Genomic DNA, 26,866 nt, shown 5'->3' with positions numbered 1-26,866 from the left:
CATATACTTTTTCTCAAGTTATTTAATCTCCATTGCATTACCATTCTCTAACTTTATTCTTCCAGTTTGTAAATGTAATGTCGTCATTATATAGGCTCTCATAACCGATCTTGCACATTTCAAACTGGTTAGTCTCAATAGCGCCAAGCTATTCGAGGCGTAGGCTTCGACCAGTAGTGGTTGTAAACGTTCTAAATGCCTTCGACTCTCCTATACTCTCCTCGCGCGTCTATTAGAAGAAATTATAAAACTCCCACTTGATCAGAATTATGGCTTTAAAATGATAATCGGCCAGAGGTGTGTGCAGCTCGATAAGTCGTAACGGCCCGCTAGTAATAAAGTGTCGCGGTCATTTTTCTCGCTCGCGTTTCCTAGTCTATTAGCATCGGCATTTCTCTGCTCCGTCGTTAAAACGATTTTATCTGTTGCCGCGTTGCCTTTGCTCCGCAACCGTATTAGAATATTATCTCGATTCATTTTTCCACACTCTTTCCTTATTCAATTTGCATATTTAAGGGTAAGAAGGTACAGCTTGAGCAAGCACGCCAAAGGCAAAGAAATGTGTGCATGGCATACGTAGATTACCAGAAGGCCTTCGATTCAATACCTCACAGCTGGCTTCTAAAAGTGCTGGAGATTTACAGTATCGATAATACCGTCATAAATTTCTTACAGCATACTATGACCAAATGGAATACTTCACTAAGTATCAAACATCAAGAGTCAAATATAGAATCTGGAATTATAAGATTGCAGAAAGGAATCTTCCAGGGGGACTCCTTGTCTGCATTATGGTTCTGCCTTGCTCTGAACCCAATATCCGAAACACTTAAAGAAACAGGGTTCGGTTTTACCTTAAAATTTGGAAAAAATTCAAAAGTTATCAGCCATTTGCTCTTTATGGATGACTTAAAAATCTACGCGGCAAAACAAAAGCAACTAGACGCTGCCCTAAAACTCACCTATCAGATGAGCACTGATATTGCCATGGACTTCGGTGTCAAAAAGTGCCAAACAGTAACCGTTGAGAGAGGAAAATTGATTGATGGACCTGAATTTCAATTGGACCCAAACACAAAAGTAGCATCGATGTCCCGTGATCCATACAAATACCTTGGAGTTCTGCAGACAAACAAAATTGAACATAGCAAAATTAAGGAAATACTTACTGGTCAATTCAAGACACGACTAAAAAAGCTATTAAAAAGCAAGCTTAATTCAAAAAACCTGACCAAAGCAATTAATAGCTATGCCATCCCAATTTTGCAGTATTCATTTGGTGTTGTAAAATGGACACAGACTGACCTGGAACGGATCAACAGGTTGGTAAGAACGGAATTATCAAAATTTAGAAAACACCATCCAGGATCAGCAGTGGAAAGGATAAACTTGCCTCGAAAAGATGGAGGTCGCGGAATCATCGATGTGGTTGCTTCTTGCAAACAACAGATAGACCATCTCAGGAAATATTTTAGGAGCACAAACAATGACAACAACCTCACTACACTTAACCTGAACGCTGATAACCATGGCCACCTGTCTGTAAAAAACAGAGAGCAGTCACTTAGAGAGTGGGGCTCGAAAGCTTTGCATGGACGTTTTTACAACGAGCTGCAGCGAGAAACGGTCGACAAACAAGCATCTGTTCAATGGCTCGTCGATGGGTACTTGTTTCCAGAAACGGAGGGCTTCATGATTAGCATCCAAGACCAGGTTACCGCTACACTGAGCTATAGGAAGTTTATTATGAAAGAGAATATAACCTCAGTTTCGTGTCGGAAATGCAAAATGGAGTCGGAGACAATAGAACATATTCTCTCAGCGTGTCAGCTACTGGCGGGAACAAAATATGTGGAAAGACATGACAGAGTAGCCACGATAGTATATTTAGAACTACTAAAAAACTATTCTTTTGAAGTTGAAACAAACACAAGATATTACCAATATAAGCCAGCGCCGGTAGTGGAGAATACAAGGGCCAGGGTATACTGGAATAAAGGAATTATAACTGACAAAACGATACCACATAACAAACCCGACATAACAGTAATTGACAAACAACATAATAATGCATTCCTCATCGATATTTCCATACCAAACAATCACAATATGGATAGAAAGCATAGAGAGAAGGTTGAGAAGTACACCGAATTAAAACGCGAAATTAAAGATATGTGGCGGCTCAACGAGGTCAAAATTGTTTCGATCATCCTGACATCAATGGGACTGATACCAATAAATTTGAAAAATTCTCTGGAAGATATTGGAATTCAATAAAAGACTTACCGTAAAATGCAAAAGTCGGTAATACTTGACGCAACCAACATCGTCAGGTCTTTCTTAGAGTAGTAGAAACGGGCTACCATCCTGCAATCACACGCCGATGGTAGTTGCAACACACGGTTTCAAAGTAGAAACCTGCCGAAAAAAAAAAATGGTTCCCGTATATAGCGTTTGACGCCTTGGGAGTAGCAAGGTACAGCTTGCTATGCCAGAGCCGTTTGGTATACAAGGAAGGTAATGTGGCTAGCACTACGCTTAATTACCTCAGCCTATTATTACCTCAAGATTATGAAATCCCAAATACTCATTTAAGGCTGAGTCGACCTAGGTACCCAAACTATTTTTATTTTAATAAAAATAGTCGGCTGATGAAATGCCGGGGGTAGGATTCGAACCCACTACCTTGAGATTGGTAGACGAGAGCCTGTACCTCTACGCCACCGAGTACCATATATCTTCTATATATGAACATGAGAATATAAATAGTAGTACCTATTGCAAACCTTCCTTACTATTTTTATTCAATATAAATTAAAGACACATAAAAGGTTATTATCTAGACATAAATTTTATGTTCCTATAAATAATATCTAGACTAGATAGGCATATAATAAATAGCCACAGAGACAATAAATTTGGGTTTACCAAGAAGAAAGAAGTTTAATCTAATAAATCAATGTTGCTATTTATTAGAAAATATCACGCGGTTCTCCTATACAACAATACAATCTTTTTACGATTTTACAAAACTAAAATTCTTACTGTTATTGTTCCGCTTCATTCGTAAAATATCAATTTTCTATGTAAGCCTCGGACTTTTTGGTGTAAAATAACGTGATTTGCATAAATGAATAATCTGAATCGATCTGAATTCCTCCGGTGATGCTTGCGAAAACACTAAAAACAGAATCTGGCGAAAATTGCCGCCTTCTTTTTTTATTAAATTTCCCAAACGGTTGGTGTCGAGGAAAAATACAAAAATTTTAATCCGGCTTGAAAAGGTCTTTTAAATATTAAAAATTGGTTGGGAAATTGTGGCAATGAAAACAAATTTTAAATTATGTCAGTTATAAAATAATTCTATTTTTACTTTTTTTACTAAAATAAATATAGAATTAAACGAAAAATAAAATAATTGTGCTACTTTTACTCTTATATTATTACGGTCAATTTTTATTTTTCTTCAAACTGAAAAGATAAAAATAGACCATAGTAATATAAGAGTAGATATTTGTCAGTCGTGTTAGCGAAACATGTCGAAAATGTGTTAATTAAACTCAGGGTTTGGTTGGAAAAAATCATATTTTTAAAAAAAAATTAAATAAAACAGATTTTTTTATTTAAATCATATTTTTTTGATTTTAATTCAAAACAATATTTAAATCGGATTTCCAAATGACTAGGATTTTTTTCCAATTAAAGTGCTATCCTAAATGGTTAAATCTTTTTAACTTTGCCTAACCGATAACATTAACAATTCTACGTCCTGTAGCCTCGAAATAGCAGCTGATTCAAATTATACAGCAAGATTTAAATAATCACCATTTCTAAAAGCTGGGATATAACAGAGCGTCAAAACAAAGTGAGGTTAAGCACGGAGAGAGTTGACAGAAGCGATGTTGACAGCGCCTCCTCAGAGCGATAACAGGGTTGTGTCGAACGATAACAGGGTTGGCGACTAGGGAACGTAAAAATTACGCGTCAAATAAACTATCCGGCCTGAACGAGAGGGAAACCGGTGATGATAGGCCAGACATCATATATTATATATAAAAAAGACATGTAACGAACTAAAAACGTTACAGTTCTATTCGGAGTAAAAATGTACTTTTTGTGCCTCCCTGTAACGTCGGAATAGCTTTACGTTTTTGTTTTTTTTTTATGTTTTAAATAAAAATAGAATGTCGCTGATAAACCGAAATTTAACAGCGACACAGTGTCATCTTATTAAGGTTACATCGCGACTAGGATAATTTTTTTGATATCATTCCTTAGTTTAGTTATTCTAAAAGTTGAAAATCAGTGATTGTTGACAATTACTAGTTGCTCACATTGACTTATTTGCTAAGACTACGCCAGTAAAAGTTCAACAGCTATTTTTGAAACCCACATTTACTAGTGAATGCTAGCATTCCCTGGACGATATAGGAAGGAACGCACTAGGCGGTTGCGGTCTTGGTCGAGCTAAGTCGAGCTGGTCTCGATCCAAACAAAAATTAGTCGCATTTCGTAGTTGCAACAGTTCTGCTCGCGGTCACTTTTGTTTATATAAAATGAGTTTTATGGAAGTGGTCTTTTTTTGGGCTCTTCTGTTTGAAGAAGATTGTATTTTCTTTGGTGATTCGCATAGTTCTTATCAACAGGATCATATATTTCCACGTATTTTTCAACTAAAACTATAAGTTTTTCGTCTTCCATATTCCACCATGTGCGAAATCACCATGCACGCAAAACGAAAAAAATGAAAAATTAAAAGCAGTCTCTGGATCTGGATCGTACAGGTTAATGTAGGCACGAATGTTGCCGAATATAGACGATAGCATGGTACGCGATCAAAGAAAAACGCGCATTTGGTGTTCCCGACCACGTCTCGATCGCATCGTCTCCCGAGATTCTTTCAAAAAGATCGGAGAAGAGCGCGTTGCGAGCGAGGCTAGCCTCCGAACACCAAGTCCAAATGCATGTGTTATAAAACAAGGAAAAGATCTTGACTGAGCTCGATCGCGACTAGCTCGTTCCACGATGGGACGCAACCGCGACCGCCTAGTGCGTTCCCTCCTTAACAGTGAGTTTGAAAGATTCAGCTAGCGCGGTTGCCACATGTTGTAAAATATAAGGATTAATAAGAATAAGTTGGAATAATAGGCAATATTCGGATAACATTAAATCGGGCTAAACGTTGGCAACGTTGGCAGATATCTGGCGTAAATTCGCTTTGTTTTTTGGGGTTAGGTTATGTAGAATTGTTTTGTTATCGTTGTAAAAAGTACTGTGCAATATTTTCCCTAAGGAAGAAATTTTCTGTAAAAAAATTAAGATAAACTAGGCACTCGCAAAAATGTTATAGTAGTTGTTTTTAATTTTTGCAATATAATGAAGTCACAGCAATAGTTAAGTGTGCAAAAATATATTAGAGAACCTAGTTAATACGAATTTATTGAACGTTTTGATATACTTGAAGTAGCGGGTTTGAAAAAGCAAATAACGAATAAAAATTCGGGCATACTTTATTTTGTCCACGATGAAGAACTTTATTAAAAAAGCCTTGTACCAATAAGTAATCTTATGTTCATTAAATTGTTTTGTATGCTTTAAAATGTTTACTATGTTTAATATTTAAAGGTTATTGTAGAGGGAGATGGCCGATTCTGCGCCAGGAGGAGGAGGCGTCATCAGCTAGGAACAGTTAAAATACGCTAATAAACAAGAATAAACCGGTTTGAACAGGAAACAACCGCTTTAAAACAGAAATAAACGGGTTTGAACAAAAAATGAACAGGTCTGTTGGTTAAAGCTAAAAAACGGTTCAAAAGCGGTTTTAAGCGGTTCAAACCGGTTTATTCTTGTTTATTAGCGTATTTTAACTGTTCCTAGCTGATGACGCCTCCTCCTGCTCCTTGCTCCTCCTCCTCCTGGCGCAGAATCGGCCATCTCCCTCTACTCGTTATGTCGTTATCTTCTATAATTTTTAATAAATATATTAAAGAAGTAAATTGTAGTTTTAAGATATCTGGATCGGCTTGAATATTGATCCAAAGAAGTTTAATCCAATTGGTGATCCAATGTTCTAAAAAAATTTATTTGTTCTAACTAATTACTAGGAAAAGTCGACAAATCTCTTTAAAATACCACATTCACTGGTCCAATGCGCAATTACTAGCATTTCCTAGTGAATGTTAACAATCACTGAATTTCCGACTTTCACTATAACATATACAATTATTACTACTGTAAAAATCAGCTCGCTTATTTTAACATTTTGTTACTAATCGAAAATTGAAATGGACCTCGTGAAGATGATGTAGTCGACTTCCAAATTCATCTAGTGGCTCCACTGTTCATTGCAGACACATATTCGTTAGAAGTTATATTACAATACGCTCGGAATATTAAGTATCTTGATACAATCACGACGAACCAAAAGTTAGTTTGAATGTTAGCAATAGTTGAAGTTCGCGAAATGAAGATGGCCGTATCTTTTCCAGAAATAGCTCGATGAAATGAATATTTCAATAGAATATAAAGTGACATCTGGCCGTGCAGAGAGGCTCCTACATTATAAAAAGAAACAGAATATAAATTTGAACTATAATTTACATTTTCGGTTACTTCGACCATTAATATGGCGGAGCGATAGCTTCCGTTTACTCGGTACTGTTTAACTTTTGAATATAAAGCGTTCGTTAGACGCCGGGTACGAACAATTTTAAAAAGGAACGAAATTTTACAACCGTATTATTTAACGTATTCCTTAGAGACAAGGCATAAGAACACTTTAAACTTATTTAAATAGAGCTCCTTGTCTGAGCCATGGATACTAATTATTTCTCCCATTGTCTCGCCACTTAAAATTTTTAGCTAAGAAATTTTAGAGCTGTCCGTTTAGTCTGGAGAATATACATTTTCAAAGCATATTTAGTTCTACAATAGTATATTAAACAACGAGTTTCGAAAACGACGTTTTGCACACGAGTTCGGCAGTTTGTTGGCTCGAGCCGCAGGCAGGAGCCGTAAATCGAACGAGTGTACAAAGAAGTTTTCGAACGAGTTTTTTACGCTATTTTTTCTACGACTACAAATTAGCAGCAGACTCACTCAGTTTTTGTCCGTTTTGTGGAATAATTTGCGATGTAATGATGACACGTTTCTGACGGCTGCGTTGCGTTTGGCGTTTCAGCTAAACATTGGAGGTTAAAAATGTTAAAATTGACACATGTCGTGTGCACTAAGACACATGTCGTGCGCTAAATCCTTAGCATACGACAGTTTACAAAGATCGAGTTTTCCATGTGTCAAACTGCATTTTCTAGGCTAGTCGTAGAAAAATATTGTAGTTGGTTAGGGATTGTATAGTTGGTACCATACATCATGAAATATTTTATATAATCGTCCCTGTTTAACAAAGTTGGCTAAAATAGTTAATATATTGCCCGGAGATACTGCAGTTAACATCTAATTAGCTTTTTTATGCAAGGGGAAAATCTTCAGATGACACTTGTGCGTTTTTAGGTTCAGGTAGTGTGAGTTTTACCCACTAAAAAACCACCTTGCGGAGCTGCTGATAGAAAAGTGATGGAACCACCTATTCGGTATTACGTCGGCACCCCCACCATTGTCCATTTACGTTTTTACTTACTGAATAATCCTTCTCTCTCATGATTGTTGCTCTTCTGCTCTTTTTTGGTCCTTGTGTAACGCAGAATGAGTAAGAGGGGGGTTAAGCTTGAATTTGAGGTCAATTACACCGCAAGGGATAGTCGGTCCACTTCTGGAGGAGTAAGAGAGACGAGAACCCAATGGGTTCCCCCTGGTGTGCCCTAAGGCGGAGACCAGTAGAGGCTAGTTTTCTATCTAGCCACGAATCTCTTTGACCTGGTCCCGCCATCATAGGATTTAGGTTTTTGGTGAGGTTGTCTCCTCTTGGTCCAGGCAGTTAAGCTAAGACCCCCCACACTCTCTGCCCGTGAAACACGACCACAGCCAGTAGAGGGTGCCTGGTATGACGGACAGGGTAGACCCATCCAGCATCGTTATACGTCTTGGTGCAATTCGCTGACCACCACACTATAGCCAGAAACAAGACAAAAGATGCTCCTTAGACCCAGCCAAAATGCTAGAGGAGATTTCCCCTAGCACCTGACCAGGAGCCAACGACAAGGTCTCGCATCTCCTTGAGGAAGTTTATTTTGGGCCGCAGCCGTGTCACATACGGCGCATACCACCACAGATGCCAGCATAGGGGGAAAATGCTGTCCGTTGTCAGTTTCTCCTCCGCCAGATGCTCGAAAGCCAATCGTTACTCGCTCCACTGCGGACACCCAAAAAAAGTGTGCTCTGCATCATCCGCGTGGTCGTAGTAGTAACATCTTGGTGTGTTGGTTAATTTGAACAGATAGAAATATGCTTCATTGATAGGATTTGTGTGAGAAAGTAATTTACTTCGCCATCTGTTCCTTTGATACAGGGTCTTACATCAGATTTTCAACGCTTGGTCCATTGCCTCACCATGCGTTTCCTGCTCCCAACTCTCCTGCCAAAGATCTAAAGTAAATCCCCTTTCTTCCAACTTTCCCCTCTTGTCCCTTCTCCATGATTTGCATCGCTCACTTATTTGTAATTCAATTGGTATGGTTCCTGAAATGACCATCAAGACATTTGTAGAAATTGTGCGGAATGAACTGCATATTGGCATAGCAACCCTACTCTGCACTCTCATTACCTTTGTTATGTTTAAGATTATTTAGGAGGGATTAATTTATATAGCATTATAGCATTATTATTATTATTAGGAGAGAAAAATAAAAGCCAAATTTTAATGCTAAATGCAGATAACATTATTTCTTATTTAGTTTTATTAGATTTTTTTAACAATTTTAATAATTAATAACATTTACTAGTTCAATGTAAAACAAAACCATCAGCAAATTATTGAGTCCAAACAACATCATGTTTTAACATTTTCAATAAAATTAGAATGCTTCCTTAGTTTTTTACTCAATGCATATAGTACGTTCTGAAAATTAGTGCATAATTATTACTAATGGGGTAATAAATCAGCTCCTTTATTTTAACATATTGTTACTAATTGAAAAATAAAAGAGACCTAGCAGAGATAATGTCCAATTTCATCTAGTGCTTCCATTGTTTATATTTCATGTTCTGATATATATTGACATGCCGTTTCCATGCTCCTACACATATTTATTAAAAGTAACATTACAATAGGCTCGGAATATTAAGTATCTGGATACAATCACGACGAACCAAAAGTTAGTTTGAATATTAGTTAGAATTCGCGAAATGAAGACAGCCGTATCGTTTCCAGAAATAGCTGGATGGAATGAATACTTCAATAGAATATAAAGTGTCATCTCGCCATGCAGGCAGGCTTCTATATTATAAAAGGAAACCGAATATAAATTTGGACAATAATTTACATTTTCGGTTACTTCGATCATTAATATGGCAGAGCGATAGCTTCCGTTTACTCGAAACTGTTTAACTTTTGAATATAAAGTGTTCGTTAGATGTGGGACGAATAATTTTTCAAAAAGAATGAAATTTTACAACAGGCGATAGAACAGTCTTCCTCAATTTAAGATATTTATACATACAGGGTGTAAAAAAATAATATATTTAACATCGGTGGGTGGTATCTACAAATAAAAATAAAGCAAAAAGTTCCTATTACATTCATAGAAAGCCATAAAATGCTTCCCGAAGAATTTATAACCCTCGAAAGGTTAAATAAAAATAATATATTTTGTTTATTTTTAAAAACATTCGTAAATCCTCTTTCTTGAAATTTGGTACTCTTACACACATTTTAATGCTAAAGCGAATGGCGATAGTGTAAAATTCCGTAACAGCCCTAAAAGGTGGTACCACCCCTAAGGTGGTACCTTAATTTATCCTTCGGTGATCAGTTTTCAAGATATTTGCGTTTAAAGGTTCAGATGCATTGATTTTAGTATTAGCGAAATCAAAAGATTCATTTATTTAAAATTTCTTTATACATTTTATCATTTCACTAATAAAAAAAAATAAAAAAAATAAAATCGATGCATCCTAATCTTTAAACGTAAATACCGTATGATCGAATAAAAACGGCGTCAGAGATGGTTATGAAATGAAGATCGCAGTCATTTTATATGTAAATTTATATGGGAAATGTCATCGATCGTCATTTCCAAGCCAAATGGACGCCGTTTTTATTCGATCATACGGTATCTTGAAAACCGTTCGAACTAAACGAGAGCACCTTTTTTATGTAAAAAAGTTCTATATTTTTATGTAATTTGTTAAAAATACTGTATCTATAATTCTATAAGGATAAAAGAAGTACTACCCGGAGTACTCTCTACCCTAATGGAAGGTACGCTTTCAGGGCTGTTAGGGAATTTTCCATGACCACCATTCGCTCTGACATTAAAATGTGTGTAAGAGTACCAAATTTCAGGAAAAACGATTAACCAATGTTCTTAAAAATAATCGAAATATATTATTTTTATTTAATATTTCGAGGACTGTACCTGGTTCGGGAAGCATTTCTGGGCATATGTTTATAGGAACTTTTTTGTTTTATTTTTATCTGTAAAATCACACCTTTGCTCACTATCACCTAACCAAAGTTAGATATGTACACTATTTTTTGACACCTAGTACAGGGTGGCTCATACGACGCGGAAGCTTCAAGTAGAATTCTTCAAGAAGAATTTTGTGAGCATATTTAGGTTAATTTAGAGCATCTTTTAAAAATATAGAGAGTTCTACAGAGCGTGCCCCAAAAAGTTACACATCAAAGTATTTTTTTTGTATGGAACGTCCCATATTATATTAATTGATTTTCGGATTCTAGTAGAAAAATAAAGGTAATTTTATTAGAGAGTAAGGTAAGGAGTAAGGTAAGGGGTAAAATAAAGATAGGAGTAAAGCTATTTTATTAGAGAAGAATATGACTAAAATCTAAAGTTTTTGACATATTTAACATTTTCTAAAAATGAAGAACAATTTTTAAATTTCAATAAAAGCTACCTAAATTGGAATATACTCGGTATAGATAGCCCAAAAAGTTATACAGGGCGAGGCGAATAGAAATGACTGCTTTTCGAAGTAGAACATCACATATAACTTTTAACATAAAAAAGACTTTTGACAAGAGAATCATTTTATGCAGCGAACAGAAAAGGAAACATATTGGGCATTTTATTTCATCTAGCTAATTTTTGTGTCATAATTATACGCTTATATCTAGTTTTAATTCTGTAACAATTAAAATATGTTAAACGTGTATCTTTTTAGTACCGTTGAGTATTTTACTACCATGGACCGTGGACTGCACATGCCACCAACGAAGAAGTTTTAAGAACTGCAGGTTATGAACGAGAAATGCTTAGTACAGTTAAAGAAAGAAAAGTTTCATACCTCGGCCATATCCTTAGAGGAGACAAATATTACATTCCTAAGCTGATTCTACAAGGAAAAATAGAGGGACGGCGAGGCCCAGGAAGAAAACAACATTCCTGGCGAGGAACATACTGGATTGGTGTAATATCTGCGACGCAGCCACCATATTTCGAAGAACTGAAAACGGCACTCTACACATTGTGTGAAGAGTACAGACAATCGCCAACGTGCAGCTAAGCACAAGGCACAGGAAGAAGAAGAAGAGTATTTTACTCTACATCCTTTAATTTTTGTTAATTTAACAAAAGGTATATCACAGCCACCTAGACTTTAACAAATAATAAAGATCTATTGAGGCAAAATCATAAAAATGAAAATATCTCCGAAAATGTTTGTCTGAGAGATAGGGAACCTTAAAAAAAAAAGATATATAAGAAGATATATGAATTCTACATTTAATACCGGTATATATATATACTGGGTGTTGCATTTAAAATAAAGAAAGTAACTTGCTTTTAAAAATGGCCAATATTTAGTATACATTTTGTCTCGCCCTGTACAACTTTTCGGGACAAATTTTAATTTGGTTTAAGGTACAATGGTTATTGTAATTAAATATCAGGGTATACAGGGTAAATCACAATTTAGGTAGATGTTTTTGAAATTTAAAATTTATTCTGCATTTTTACAAAATGTGAAATATGTCAAAATCCTTACAAGCTAGGCATATGCTTCTTTAATAAAACTCACCTTTATTTTTTTCCTAGAATCCGAAAATCAATTAATATATTAGGTGTTCCATTACAAAAAAAAACAACTTTTGATAGGTAATTTTTTTGGGAACACCGTGTATAACTCTATATTTTTATAAAATGCTTTCAATTAACCTACATATGCTCCCAAAATTCATTTCGGTATAAACTCCCGTTCTCCTTGGAGCCTCCGCGTTGTATGAGAGGCGCCACCCTGTATAATACAATATAGTCAAATTAGTACATAATTCTGACTAGTGTAAAAATCAGCTCGTTTATTTTAACATATTTTTACTAATTGAAAAATGAAAGGGGCCTAGCAAAGATGATGTCGCCGACCTCTAATTTCATCTAGCGTTTCATCTGTATATGTTTCTTGTTTTGTCAAATATTGGCATGCACTCCTACACATATCTGTTAGAAGTAATATTACAATACGCTCGGAATAATAAGTATCTGGATAGAATCACGACGAACCAAAAGTAAGTTTGAATATAAGTCCAAATACGCAAAATGAAGAGAGCCGTATCATTTGCAGAAATAGCTGGATGGATTAAATATTTCAATAGAATATAAAGTGACATCTCGTCGTGCGGAGAATTGGCCATATTAAAGAACATTGGTAATTTGGACTATAATTTACATTTTCCGTTAATTCGATCATTAATATGGCGGAGCGATAGCTTCCGTTTACTCCAAGTTTACTCGATACTGCTTAAATTTTGTTTGAATATAAAGTATTCGATTTAGGGACGAAAAATTTTACAAAAAGAACGAAGTTTCGCAAAAGCATAGAACAGTCTTCCTCAAAGACAAAAGATAAGAACACTTAAAACTTAGAAGGGTTTAAATGGGACACTTGTCTCCTTGCCTGAGCCACGGAAACTAATTATTTATACTATTCTTGTGTCGTCACTTAAAATGCTTAGCTTAGAAATTTTAGAGCTATCCGTTTATTCCAGACAATATAAATTTTCAAGGCATTTTTAGTTTCACGAGGACTGTAGTAGCATACATCAGCAAACATACGTAATTTTCCCTGTTTGACAAAGTTGGTTAAACTAGTTAATATATTGCCCGGAGTTACTAAAGTTAACTTCTCATTACCTTTGTTAGGTTTAAGATAGTTATACATTTTGAAAGAAAAATAAAAGCCAAATTTTAACGTTGGATGCAGATAACATGCCCTGTATAATTAATTATCATTCATACATACTTTTCGTTTTATAAAGAAGTAAAATTATAGACTTGTTTATTTTGTAGCCAAAAATAGGTAAGCACTTAAAAATTACAGTTTCTGTTCAGGGTGTTTCTTAAATAAGTACAATTTTAACTGGTAGTTCAACCCCAGAAACATGTTTATAAGTTTTTTTGAGAAAAAAAAAAAACATTATACATTCCATATTATAGGAAATATTTTTAATCGTTTCAACATCAACAGTTATAACCTTTAAATATTTAGTTAGTGTTTACACTTTCGATGAAAATGTCATAGTATTTTTACCCAGCATATTACTTACTTACTGCAATTACTCGCTGACGAGTATTTGACATGCATCAGAAGATAGTTACGCAAGGTATTTTCTATCATGAGCTTCTCTGTTACTGAAAAGCCCGATACATGATGCTATCTGTCTTCCGCCACACCGGACATTTAAAAATCGTATTACTTTGTTGCCGCACTTTACTTCTTGATTGTTTTTGTTAACTGAGTTTACATTGTTTCTTCTACATTGCGCTCTATTGTGCTTCTTTTCACTGATTCTGTACCTATGCTTATCCTCTTTAATTTCTTGTGGATACCTTTTGAGTTGTCCACCCGGTTTCCTTTTATCTCTATCTGTTTCTTAACAGTTGTCAGTGCAACTAGCTTGTGTCCATGTTGCACTGCATGCGTTAATGTGCTGGCGGTACGGCACCCAGGTTTCGCTTCCATATAACATGGTGGGGATTATTATTGCTCGGTGTACTGCAAATTTCATTTTTGTGCTTAAGTCATGATTGTAGAAAAATCTGTCTTAATTTCCAGAATGCTCTTGGGGCGCTGGCGCTGCTAATTCTGTGCTGAATTTCAGAGTCGATATTGGCCTTTTCCAAAATTAAACTACCGAGGTAATTAAATTCCGCTACGTATTCCAATAGTTCTTCTCAAATTTTTATAGCATTGTTGTGATTTTCCGGGGAGTACACATGAATTTAGTTTTATCGGTATTCAGCTTAAGGCTCAAAGCCTTGTATGTCCAGGTATATGTGTTCAGCATTTCTTGTAATTGCTGTAACGATTTTGCAACTAGAGCGCAGTCATCAGCGTATTGAAGTTCAATACGCTGATGGTATTGAAGTTCTGCAATGCATTTTATACGTGGTTTTGCCCTGAGTCTTTTTATGTTGAAAAGACAGCCGTCATACCCATTCATATGCTCATTGTTTTATAGCTCCCATCAAGCATATATACGCAAACAGACACACCCTATATCTTTTAAACTGAACATCACAAAATAAGATTTAATTATCACTTTATATCAAACTATTTATTCAGCAGTTTACTTAACAAAATATATTAAAAAACATATAAAGAAACGATGGACCTACTTCTAGAAATACATATTTTCAATCTTCTATTTTTATTCTATTTGGTTTAAGAAATAATTTTAATTTAAAGTGTTCTGCGACTTGAATTTTTGTGATATATAGCTTGCTTTTTTACGATTTAAGGCCTCGATTTAAGGCCTCACAACCTATCTGCTATAAAGTGTTCTTGAATAGTTCTATTTAGATATTTTAAATAGTTCGTTCTTAGTTTTTTGTATTTTTTTGAAGGAGATATACCTCCCGAAGTTAAGCATTGTTTGTCGGTAAGGTAAATTTGCTTTACTATAAAAAAGGAACTGCCAGCTGGCGTCCGTTTGGATTGAACGCAGTGGTGTTTATGAAAACAGCATTTTTATTTTGAAAAATTTGGTCCACTGGCGAAAAATCTAGAATTCTTTTTAAGATATAAAACTGCCACAAAGGTAAAGATATTTTATTAATTAAATTAATTTTAGCTGGTATTTGTTTTAGACCCAAAGAATAACCGGTGACGGACAAGGCTGGGTGGATATGGGCGATAGTCCCATATTCGGGACTGATAGTTCAAACTACATTACTATCGCACCAGTACGCGATGGTCCAGCCGGGACGTTTAGACATGCGGTGTCCGTGAACATTCCTAAGAAACGGACGATACCGTTAACACATGGAAAGTTCGAAGTTCAAAGGATATTAACGTGGGATCATTCGAACGATGTAATGTAAGTACACTGTCATCTTAGATCATATACAGGATTAGTCTTAAATAAGTGTAAATATTTTTAGGGGTACTATATTTCGACTCCAGAAACACGAAGAAAAGTTTGGAATTTTTGAAAAACTATTTGGAATTTTTTGATAATATGCCAATATAGGTAGTAGAATAAATTTACAAGAACGAAAACACAGAAAAGCTCTAATGGTTCTCAAAATTTGAATATTTTTTTTTAAATTATCAAAATAAAATAACTTCGTTATTTTGGACTTATTTGAAAAACGGTAAAGAGAAAATAAGTTTCTTTTATCGAGATCTACCCACCCTGAAAATATTTGCACTTATTTAAGTCTCACCCGGTATAATATTCGGATAAAAACACTAGTTAAACATTTTCGGAGTTTTTGGAAGAGTACTCTGGTTCTCCCTTTACCCAAAACTGATAATATTCAATCCTTAAATCATGTTTGTCCGATTAGCAACTTACGTATCATTTTTAAGATTTTGGAATGAGTTTTAAAACCTCAGCTTGAGTATTGTTAGAGGAGTAGGTTATAAAAAATTGTATAATTCCGGAAAGTTAGTCAGGTTTCAAAAGTACAGCTGTACGACCAATTTGCTAAAAGTCTCTTCTTAATACTATTATTTCGGCAACTGATAAGGGCAAAGTTACTGTATTATGTTTTTTTTTTCAAAGCCTTTTGACATCCTTAACCATTACATAATGTCATCAATACTTTTTTATATTAGGCTGTCCAACAATGTACGCCACCTTCTGATGTTTAGTTTTTTATGACTTGAGTACAAAAACAAAACTTGTAGTGTACCGAGCAATTATAATCCCCACTATGTTATATGGGAGCGAAACCTGGGTGCCGTACCGCCGACACATGAACGCATTAAACAAGTTGCAACAGAGACACCTTAGACAACTTTTAAGAATCTGCTGGTTTCATCATGTCTCAAACGTGTCGGTCCTTGAAAAAACTAACTGCGAGAGTACTGAAGTCATGGTTACAAAATCCCGCTTGAGATGGGCTGGTCACGTATGCAGAATGCAGGAAAACCGCATACCAAAATATCTGCTTTACGGTGAGCTTGTAGACGGTAAGAGGACGCCGGGTGGACAACTCAAAAGGTACAAAGACATTTTCCACGAAAACTTAAAGGAGATTAATATGCAGAATGAGTGGGAAGAAACAGCTCACAATAGAACTCAATGGAGAAGAATTGTAAACTCAGTTAACAGCGACAACCAAAAAGTAAAGAGGCAACAAAGCAATGAGATTTTTGAATGTCCAGAATGCGGTAGACAGATCACATATCACGTATCGGGCTTTTCAGTCACAGAAAAGCTCATGAAAAAAAACGCCTTGCGTGACCATCTTCTAATGTGTGTCGAATACTGGTCAGCGAGTAATGGCATAATATATGTAGTAGTTTTTTATGCCAGAGAAAACAAGCGGTGGAATATAAAAATGAGATTTCGTCTTTTTTGGATATAGATATTGGTGTTCCCCAGGGATCGATCCTAGATGTACTACTTTTCAGTATTTATATTTGCAGATTTCCTGATTTTATTTTATCTTGCCGTGAACATTTTTCTACTCTCTCACAAATAAAAATAGTGGTCCGAACTGTATTCCGGAAACTCTCGCAGTATATTCTGCAGATAAAAATAAGTAGTAAAAAAGTTCGTATAAATGTATGTCCTAAAATGCTGAGTTTTGGAGATACAGCGTATAGAAGTTTAATTTTTATTTCGATTTTTTCCAAATAATTTCTGAACTAACGTCAATATTTGGATGAAAATTGGCACACTTACAGTTTGACAAATGATCTTGAATATCGGAAGAGACTTGGGGATAGCACCGCTCGCGCACACGATAGAGAGAGAACGCATTCGGCGGAAGAGAGATGCAGTTACGCTACGACAAATCTGATTAAAGCAAATTTGTGTGCTGTCCACTGCGCATCGAGGGGCGTCTCTTATTTTATATTTCTCACGTCTCTAGCTATACTTGTTAAGTTGTACATGTGTTTTTACTGTTTTGAAGAGTAATAACTTTTCGTTCGCACCTGTATAAAACTACTGAGTGAAAAAATATACATTTCTTAATGTAACAGTTTCTGTTGAACTTTTGGCACAAAAACATTTCAAATTTATGATGTCAGTCTAATAACTATTTAGCCAACATGTTTAATTTATACCAATGATGACAGGTATTGATAAATTCGATTCTAAATATCTCGAGGACCATTACACGTAGCCATTTTTACAGACACTTTTTTAACGTAAAAAACGTGGTAAATTTATATTTTTTACTCGGTAGTTTTATACAGGTACGGACAAAAAGTTATTACACTTCAACCCAGTTAAAAAATATGTATGTAGCGCCCTCTACAAGTAGGAATCATATTGACATCAAAATCAAATTTCTCATGCCAAAAAACTCCCAGACACCAATTTTCATCCAAATATTGACGTTACTTCAGACATTATTTCGAAAAAATCGAAATAAAAATGAAACTTCTACACCCTGTATCTCTGAAACTAAGCCCATTTTAGGACATACATTTATACGAACTTTTTCATTCATTTTTATCTGCAGAATATGTTGCCGAAGTTTCTGGAATACAGTTCGGTCCACCCTGTATACAGAGTGTCCCAGAAATAAGTGCAAGTATTTTAACTGGTAGTATATTTCGACCTCAGAAACACGCCTATGAGGTTTTTTTGCGAAAAAAAATTGAAAATTTGGAATTTTTTGAAGAAAATTTTGATTTTTTTTTAATTTTAAGTTAAAAAACATAATTTCTTGATAATATGGCAACATAAGTAGTAGATTAAATTTACATGAAAGAAAATGCAGAAAAGATCCAGTGGTTCTCAAAATTTAAGCAATAAACATTTTTTGTTTAAATTTTCAAAGTAAAATAACTCGGTTATTTTGGACTTACTTGAAAAACGGCAATATTTCTTTTGACCAGATCTACCCCTTAAAATACTTGCACTTATTTCTGGGACCCCCTTTAAACGAAAGCTCTCAGGCTGTTTCAGCTATTAATTTTGATTTACATAATATATCTAAAGCTGTCAGGAATCATTGTCTCAAGTTAAGCTCTAATGCCGGGTCCAAACCAAGGCGACAAAAAGTAAACAAGATTTTGAGACCAAAACAAGACAAACTTGTCACAAAAAAGTCTGGAGTCTTCTGACAAGAAAAACTTGAGACAAATTGTCAACATCGCAATGACAAAAGTACAACAAAGTCAAAAGGTTAGTTGTTGCGAATGAGTTTAATTAACGATGTGTGATTTCACTGGTCTCCTACTGTTGGCAGCATCGCCATCCACACTGCGCCGACAACTGTCGCAAAATATACGAACAAAATATAGACATTTTGATCTTTACCGACTCGAGACGGGACATTGAAAAGTCTCCGAATTTTGAAACAAAACAAAAATGTGGCAGAAATGTATTGGATTTGTCACAACTTTGTCGTAAAACATAAATGTTTCTGCCTTGTCACTGTTTTGTCTGCTTGGTCTGGACCCGGCATGACAAACCTGTAACAATATACTTCGGTACGGGTTACGATCGAAAATACTCTTTAGACGACTTTAGTAGCCAAATTCAAATTGAAGTCAGTCAGTTAAATTGGTTGACCATTTAACAAGTATAGGCACAGTTTAAAGAATATAAATATATCAGTTGACCCACTCTTCGCCCGTATCAAAGTTCCTCCCGCCGCTCCCCGCCTGTCTTGTAGATTTGGGTCAGTCTACATCCGTTGCTCGACGTGTACACAGCGTTCCAAGTTTATTTTAGTTTTGTTTTCGGTCCGACGCATATGGTGAACCAAAAATAGTGTTTTAGTTGTTTTGTTCGAATTGTGAATAAAATGTCTACTAGAAATATTTGTGCAGTGGATGGTTGTGAAAGTAGAATAACAGACAATATATCGTTCTTTAGGTGCCCAAAAGATGAAGGAAGGTATGTGTTTATATAATATAGGATATTAAGTATATATAATAATTAAAGTATTAGACATATTAAGTATATTATAATTATGGAAACCTAACTATGAATAAATTGTTTTAAAAATATACATATAAATTAAGAAAAGATTTTACTCGAAATATGCAAAAAATATTTATTTTTAACAATTAGTATATTATTTTAGTAGATATTTTAGAGTAGTAGTAGATACTTTACTATTATGTTTTGGATTTTGCAGTATTTACCGATTTGCAAAGTGCATATTAAATTATTTTTTAAGATATTTGCATTTTTTTAAATAGCATGTTTTACTTTTTAGATTTTTTTTTCTTTGCTACCTACCTGGAAAGTCCAAATTTTATCGTCAGGTAATAAAAATACGTGCATACAACTTGTTCTGCTATTGACAAGTTTTTTAGAGTTTTTACTAAATTTTATGTAACAGTAAATATGACAATTGACGAGCACATGGGAAAAACGATTTGTATCCAGAAATGATAAATGTTCAGGAAACTGTTTTTTTTAATTCAAATTACGCATGGACTTTTATATCCGAGTTTATATCGTTTTTCCCATTTTTAAGTGCCTGTTTCTATGTGGCCGTTGTCGATATTCCCGTTTATTTAGGTACCAAAAGGTGTAGCTCCCCCCCTTTTTTTTGGTACTTCCATTATTTTTCCCGTGTGCTCTTCAATTAGTAGTAAATACTGTAATAAATAATATTTGCATATTTCTTAACTTATACCATGTTTTGCTTTTTAGCTGTTTGCATTTAACTTGAATTATCTATCTTTTTATCAAAAGGTAATAAAAAGTACTTGGATACAACTTATCTTGCCATTGTCAATTTTTTTTTTCAGTTTTTACTAAATTTTATCGAACAGTAAAATTTATTACACAATTAACTACTAACAGTCATAATTACTGTTCATGATAATCATAAAATTTAGAAAAAATTCCAAAAAAATTGACAATGGCAACACAAGTTGTATGCAAAGGTACTTTTATTACCTTACGATAAAATTTGGGCTTTCCGCGTAGGTAATTAAAATATAATGCAAACATCTATAAAGCAAAACATGCTATAATTTAAGAAATATGCAAATTATTATATTTTTTGTTTCGTTTCTTTGACCTGTATACTATATATTTTTTGTTTTCACTCTTGGCTTTAGGTCGTTGGGGTTGCAAAGATGTTTCTAGATTTTGTTCATTATTTTTTTATTTTAGGACGACATTTCGACAGTATATGTCTTTTTCAAGCCTCTTTAAGTACCTACATAAAAACAGTCAGTTAAAATCAATAAGATAAAATGTCAAACTAAAAGGTCTTACCTTGAACGTAGATTCTTACAGAGTTAAAATTTGTTAAAACTGGACAACACAATAACACATATTAACCATTGTTTTAATTGTTTTTGGACATCACACTTTATTATCGAGCACGTAAGTATTTCTTAGCAGATCGCTCTGTATAAAACACATTTATCATTTCAATACCCGATGTCTACTGTTTTTAGTGCGTTAGAGGATCGACAGATATATTTTGGTTAGATGTGTTATTGTGTTGTCCAGTTTTAACAAATTTTAACTGTAAGAATCTACGTTCAAGGTAAGACCTTTTAGTTTGACATTTTATCTTATTGATTTTAACTGACTGTTTTTATGTACTTAAAGAGGCTTGAAAAAGACATATACTGTCGAAACGTCGTCATAAAATAAAAAAATAATGAACAAAATCTAGAAAAATCTTTGCAACCCCAACGACCTAAAGCCAAGAGTGAAAACAAAAACAAAAAAATTATTATTATATATATATTAAAAAAATTAACTTATTATATTTAGTTAGTATACATTTTTTATATGGGTTTTCCATAATAATTATTAATAATAATTATCCGATTGACAATTCCATATTCCAAAGAATTAGGATAGAATAATATATCTAATATTTTAATATTAATGTATTCACCATAATATGTATAAGTAGAGTCTGATAAGGAAAATAACTTGTAGGTGTGGAGCGTGGAAAAGTGCCTTAGGATTTATAGGATCCCACAGATATGCTGTTAATCAATAAAACTAGTATCTACTGTATTTTTATTTTTCTACTTGCTATATTAAAATTCCTTAGTATTTTTAGTTGATCCCTCGTATACGGCCAGCGTTCTGACTGATAAAATAGCACTTCCGCTGCACCCGGTAAACGTTCAAATCGTCCTATTGCCGCCAAAAGTCACTAACTAACATTTTTCCGAACAACCAAATTCAATCACTAACTATGTTTTGAAGCGGAGAATCGATTGCAAAAGTCATTAACTACGATTTCTGGCATTCATGTTTTATTTTAATACCGAATAGTTACTAACTACACATCTTTATGCAATGCAATTCATCTTTAGACGCATTTTTCTCGGAAGTAATAAAAAGTAAGTTAGTGACTTTTGGCAGCAATAGGACGAAATTTTTGTCACCTCGAAGGGTCACGGGCCGCCTTTGAAGTCAAAATAACAATATAATTCTTTAGAGTGGGCCAACTGGTATGTATTCCTTAAACTGTGGTATAGGCACGGCATATAAATCACACGGCAGGCTAACTCGCTTTGGCGGAAACGCTACGCGCATATCCTCGCGCACGCCGCCATTTGCGTTTCCATAACAGAAAGTAAACAGTGTCGTAGTTTTTTCAGCGACAACACACAGTTACGGCAGATTCGAGTCAGTAGCGTGCGGCTTAATTTATTTTGATTTTTTCTTGAGTGATATATTTTGTTTTTGTTGTTTTATTTTTGTTTATGTGATATATTTGGTTTTTCTAGTTTTATTTTCGTTTCTTATGTAATATAATTGCCAATAGGTGCCCGGTGGCGTAGAGGTACAAGCTCTCGTCTACCAATCTCAAGGTAGTGGGTTCGAATCCCACACCCGGCATTTCATCAGCCGACATTTTTTATTAAAATAAAAATAGTTTGGGTACCTAGGTCGACTCAGTCTTAAGTGAGTACTTGGAATTCACAATCCTGAGGTAATAATAGACGGTTGAAGCGTAGTGCTAGCCACATTACCTTCCTTTGTATACTGAACGGCTCTGGTATGGCAAGCTGTACCTTGCTACTCCCAAGGCGTCAAACGCTATATACGGGAGCTATAATTATTATGTAATATAATTTGTTTTAGTAATTTTATTTTTGTTGTTCTATAAAAGTTTCTTTCTGTTTCCTAGAGATCCTATTAGGTATGTATATGTCGGATAATTTATAATTTAATGATTAAATGTTAGACGTGGCAACATCTTTTATATTATCAGTATTTACTAAATTAAGTTTCTTGTGTGTATCTTCGAAACAAAGGTGACGCAATCGAAATGTCGATTGCAAATGTGGTCCCGAGTCGGCTTCTAGTAGTCTTTATGCTCTATGGTTGAGCAGCGGAGAGAGAGGGAAAGCCCAGTCACGGGTGATGAAGAGTCGGCGTGGTGTGCCGGTCGGTGCGCGGTGTCTTGCACGTGGTCTCGGAAAGAAAAAGAAAGAGCCGGCTTGGGAATGCATTGTCGCCATCTTGTTGTCGGTTCGAAGGGATTTAGTTGAAAATCCGGATAATTATTAATTCTAAAACCCGTTCTACGACATCAGAAGTATGGGATAAAGAATGTACACCCACAATAAGCTTTTGAGTGGCATGGTGAAACTTGGAGGATGCATTTGAATAAGATAAGTACACAGTTTCTAATTAGGTTTACAAATCGAAAGTATTGGTTGCTTTTTTGTGGCTTTGGAAGAGTACGAAAAGTTAACAGTTCAGTAATAATAAAGTAAATTATCAAAGAAAATGAGTCATGGCGTCCTGTCACAACAGTCAGGAGCAAATGCTGCATTTAGACGGAGCATTGCTGCGTTTAGATTGAGCATTGCTGCGTTTAGATTGAGCATTGCTGCGTTTAGATTGAGCATTGCTGTGTTTAGATTGAGCATTGCAGCATTTATATTAAGCACTTGGAACATTTAGTAGTTTAGAGCCCATACAGATACTGTATAATGTTACGGGGGGAAATATTACAATGATTATTATTAAAACAACTATTTGCGGCATTATTTCATACCGATTTAAGTTTGATTACGTTTTTATGGTCTGAAATTGTCTGAATAAGTTTTGATGATCTGTTTATTACTGGTAAATACATGGTACTATGGAACAGAATGGTGGTTTAGAATATTATCCACACCGTTTAAATTTTAATTCTGAATAAGTTTTCTGATTGCATAACAAATAGCAATACAGCAAAGTTTTTGTCGAAGAAAATATTGATCGGTATGATTTGTTTATTTATTCAGGCGAAGTGATAAACACTGTCGCTTGTGATAAGGCTGCTGTTGTTTTTCTAGTTGTTTCTTGCAGGTAAAATAGTTTGTTTATTGTTTATAATTTGAATAGATCTTTTAACGATATGTTTTGTTTGTTATAGTCGAGAGCTAGTGTTTGATTACGTCTTGAAAAATAGATCATTTTAAAAGTATTTTCATAACATATTTAATGAAGGTCACAGCCTGTTTATGAGCAGCCTGTCGAGTTGCGATGGTTTGTACGGGACTTGTTGTGGTCCTGTTCTGTAGGGCCAACTTATTGATGGTCTTCTCGGGTGTGAAATTAATGTACACTGTTGTTTTTAATAACTTAACTTTAATTATGATGAAATAATTACAATAGTGACCCTGAGGGAAATTGTCTAAAATATGTACGTGCCAAAGAGTAAAAAGGTAAAGAAGCACAGCATAGAGTGAAATGTAACGTGACTAAAAGTGTAAAGTGACAGAGAAGTTCAGAGTCTTTCATTTCTTTAAACAGTATCTAGGCTGCAGAATACCAGAGGCGTACGGTACATCTTTTATATTTTTAAACCTAATATTCAGAGCACTATTCAGTGATTGTCCTAGACTTTAATAGATTGTTTAGATAGACAGATGTGTGTCTGCGATAGCTGTATGATTTTGTGATCGAGGTTCTCAATGGTAATAGTTAAAGTTATAATTTATAATTTTGTGCAAATATTTTGGGATCGTTTAGGAGCTTAAGGGTGTGATACCTTTAAGGGTTTTTATTGGAGGACATTCCTAAACTAATATTACAAATTTAAGTGAAATGAGGATTATAATAGACTTTGTGTCCCTGTCTGTATGTTTTCTTTTCTAATGTGATTTAACGGGTTGGTTCTGAGCTCCGTTGAGGCTCTGTTTACCAGCGAATCTTCTGCTCTGTCTGCCGACTTATATGCGGAGGTGAGCGATGCTATAGAGGCGAGGATGCTCGGAAACGTGTTGAAATGTCTGACTTCCCGGTCAGTTGTGATAAATATGAGTTGTTCATGAGTTTTTATAAATATGGTAGTGATTTTTGAGACAGTATTTTCATTAATAATAATATTTTTAAATTGTTTATGATATGAGATTTTAATGGTCAATAATAGTAATAAAAATTATTGATTCGATATTTGGGATATAAACAAGGGTTCTAACGAAGGCGATGCTGGTTGATGGACGGGTGACCGTCTGGAGGCTCTGTGTCGTACTGTTGTTTTATGGAAATAGTGCAAACATTAATAGGTACGCTAATACGGGTATTTTGGTTAGTATCTATTGATAGTAAAAACTAAGTCAATTTAAATATACAGAGTGTTCGGGATATCTTAATATGAAAGTTGTAGCAGAGTAATAAGTTGAGATTTAATAGTAATAAAGGTATGATAGTTATTACAAAAAGTAAAAGATCATGTTGCTTAAAAATTAAAGAGGCATTAAATAAAGTTACCTAGATCTTAAGTTTGAAGTTTCATTCGAAATAACGGAAGTACTTGAGAGTGACAGATATACTTTGAAATCGTTGAGAGACAATTATTATTGAACTTAAAATTATTTTTATTAGAACCTGAGGGTTAAGTCTGAAAATCGAATTGCGATTAGGAGAGACTTGGATTATGAGAATAATTAGTATTTGTGATTAGCTATGATGATGAAAATGAGAAACAGTAGCGATACATTATTGAGAGATGCATTAACTTGGTTCAGGGCCGCACCAAATATTCAAGATGTAGTCACAAGTGCACATTTAAACGTGTGTTCATGGCGTGATGAGCAGCTTGAATTTTGGCGGGGGCCAGAGGTGTTTATGTCACTAGGAGAGTGAGCATAATGTAGCTGTTGGGTACAGCAAGAGCCATGAGAGTTGTATAGGCCGCACCAAATGTGAGATTTGGCGGGGGCTGGAGGTTTCAATACCATTAAGTGCACAAGCCGCACCAAATGTGAGATTTGGCGGGGGCTGGAGGTTTCAATACCATTATGTGAATAGGCCGCACCAAATGTGAGATTTGGCGGGGGCTGGAGGTTTCAATACCATTATGTGAATAGGCCGCACCAAATGTGAGATTTGGCGGGGGCTGGAGGTTATAATACCTGAGTAGGCCGCACCAAATACTGCAAGTTGTTGTCACAAGTGCACACTTGAACGTGTGGTCATGGCGTGATGGACCAGCTTGAGTTTTGGCGGGGGCTGGAGTTTTTATTGTCATGGAGTGACTGGACCGCACCAAACACTGCAAGTTGAAGTCGCAGGTTCGCCTAGTGTGATATCACCTAGCGTGACACCTAGGTTTGAACATGGCGCGACGAGCAGCTACAGTTTTGGCGGGGGTCAGAGATTTGGATGCCACTTGGTTAGTGGGCATGATATGGCTGTAGGATGCAGCATGAGATTTGGATGCCACTAGGTCAGTGGGCATGATATGGCTATATAGTGCAACAGGCAAGAACCATAGTAGTTAATGTAGTAGTGCTATCTCATTTTTCTCATGTTTGCTTAGAAGTTTTGTTTTGCATATTGTATTTTGTATGATGACTTATGACTCTCAATGCTTTGTTATTCGAATGAATTTTTAAATGATTTTGTTAAGAATGTACTAAGAGCATGACTAAAGGTCTTGATGAGATCTCTTTATTTTGGGATCACACGAGGACGTGTGTAGGTCAGGATGGCCGTGTCGGATAATTTATAATTTAATGATTAAATGTTAGACGTGGCAACATCTTTTATATTATCAGTATTTACTAAATAAAGTTTCTTGTGTGTATTTTCGAAACAAAGGTGACGCAATCGAAATGTCGATTGCAAATGTGGTCCCGAGTCGGCTTCTAGTAGTCTTTATGCTCTATGGTTGAGCAGCGGAGAGAGAGGGAAAGCCCAGTCACGGGTGATGAGGAGTCGGCGTGGTGTGCCGGTCGGTGCGCGGTGTCTTGCACGTGGTCTCGAAAAAGAAAAAGAAAGAGCCGGCTTGGGAATGCATTGTCGCCATCTTGTTGTCGGTTCGAAGGGATTTAGTTGAAAATCCGGATAATTATTAATTCTAAAACCCGTTCTACGACATAT

The 26,866-nt window shown here is 35.2% G+C and overlaps 1 protein-coding gene across 1 annotated transcript in view; it reads left to right on the top strand.

The window, feature by feature from the left end:
* The window catches only part of LOC115889082 (inactive dipeptidyl peptidase 10), a 259,451-nt gene that overhangs the window by 185,530 nt on the left and 47,055 nt on the right, over positions 1 to 26,866 (top strand). The window contains exon 10 of the mRNA XM_030908996.1: positions 15,225 to 15,454. Coding sequence (XP_030764856.1) covers positions 15,225 to 15,454 — 230 coding nt within the window. The remainder of the gene's footprint in view (positions 1 to 15,224; positions 15,455 to 26,866) is intronic.

Source organism: Sitophilus oryzae, unplaced genomic scaffold (assembly GCF_002938485.1).
Source record: "Sitophilus oryzae breed Bouriz unplaced genomic scaffold, Soryzae_2.0 scaffold_810_pilon_pilon, whole genome shotgun sequence".
NCBI lineage: Eukaryota > Metazoa > Arthropoda > Insecta > Coleoptera > Curculionidae > Sitophilus > Sitophilus oryzae.
The sequence above is the reverse complement of the archived record's forward strand: the minus strand, read 5'-3'. Positions and strand labels throughout refer to the sequence as shown.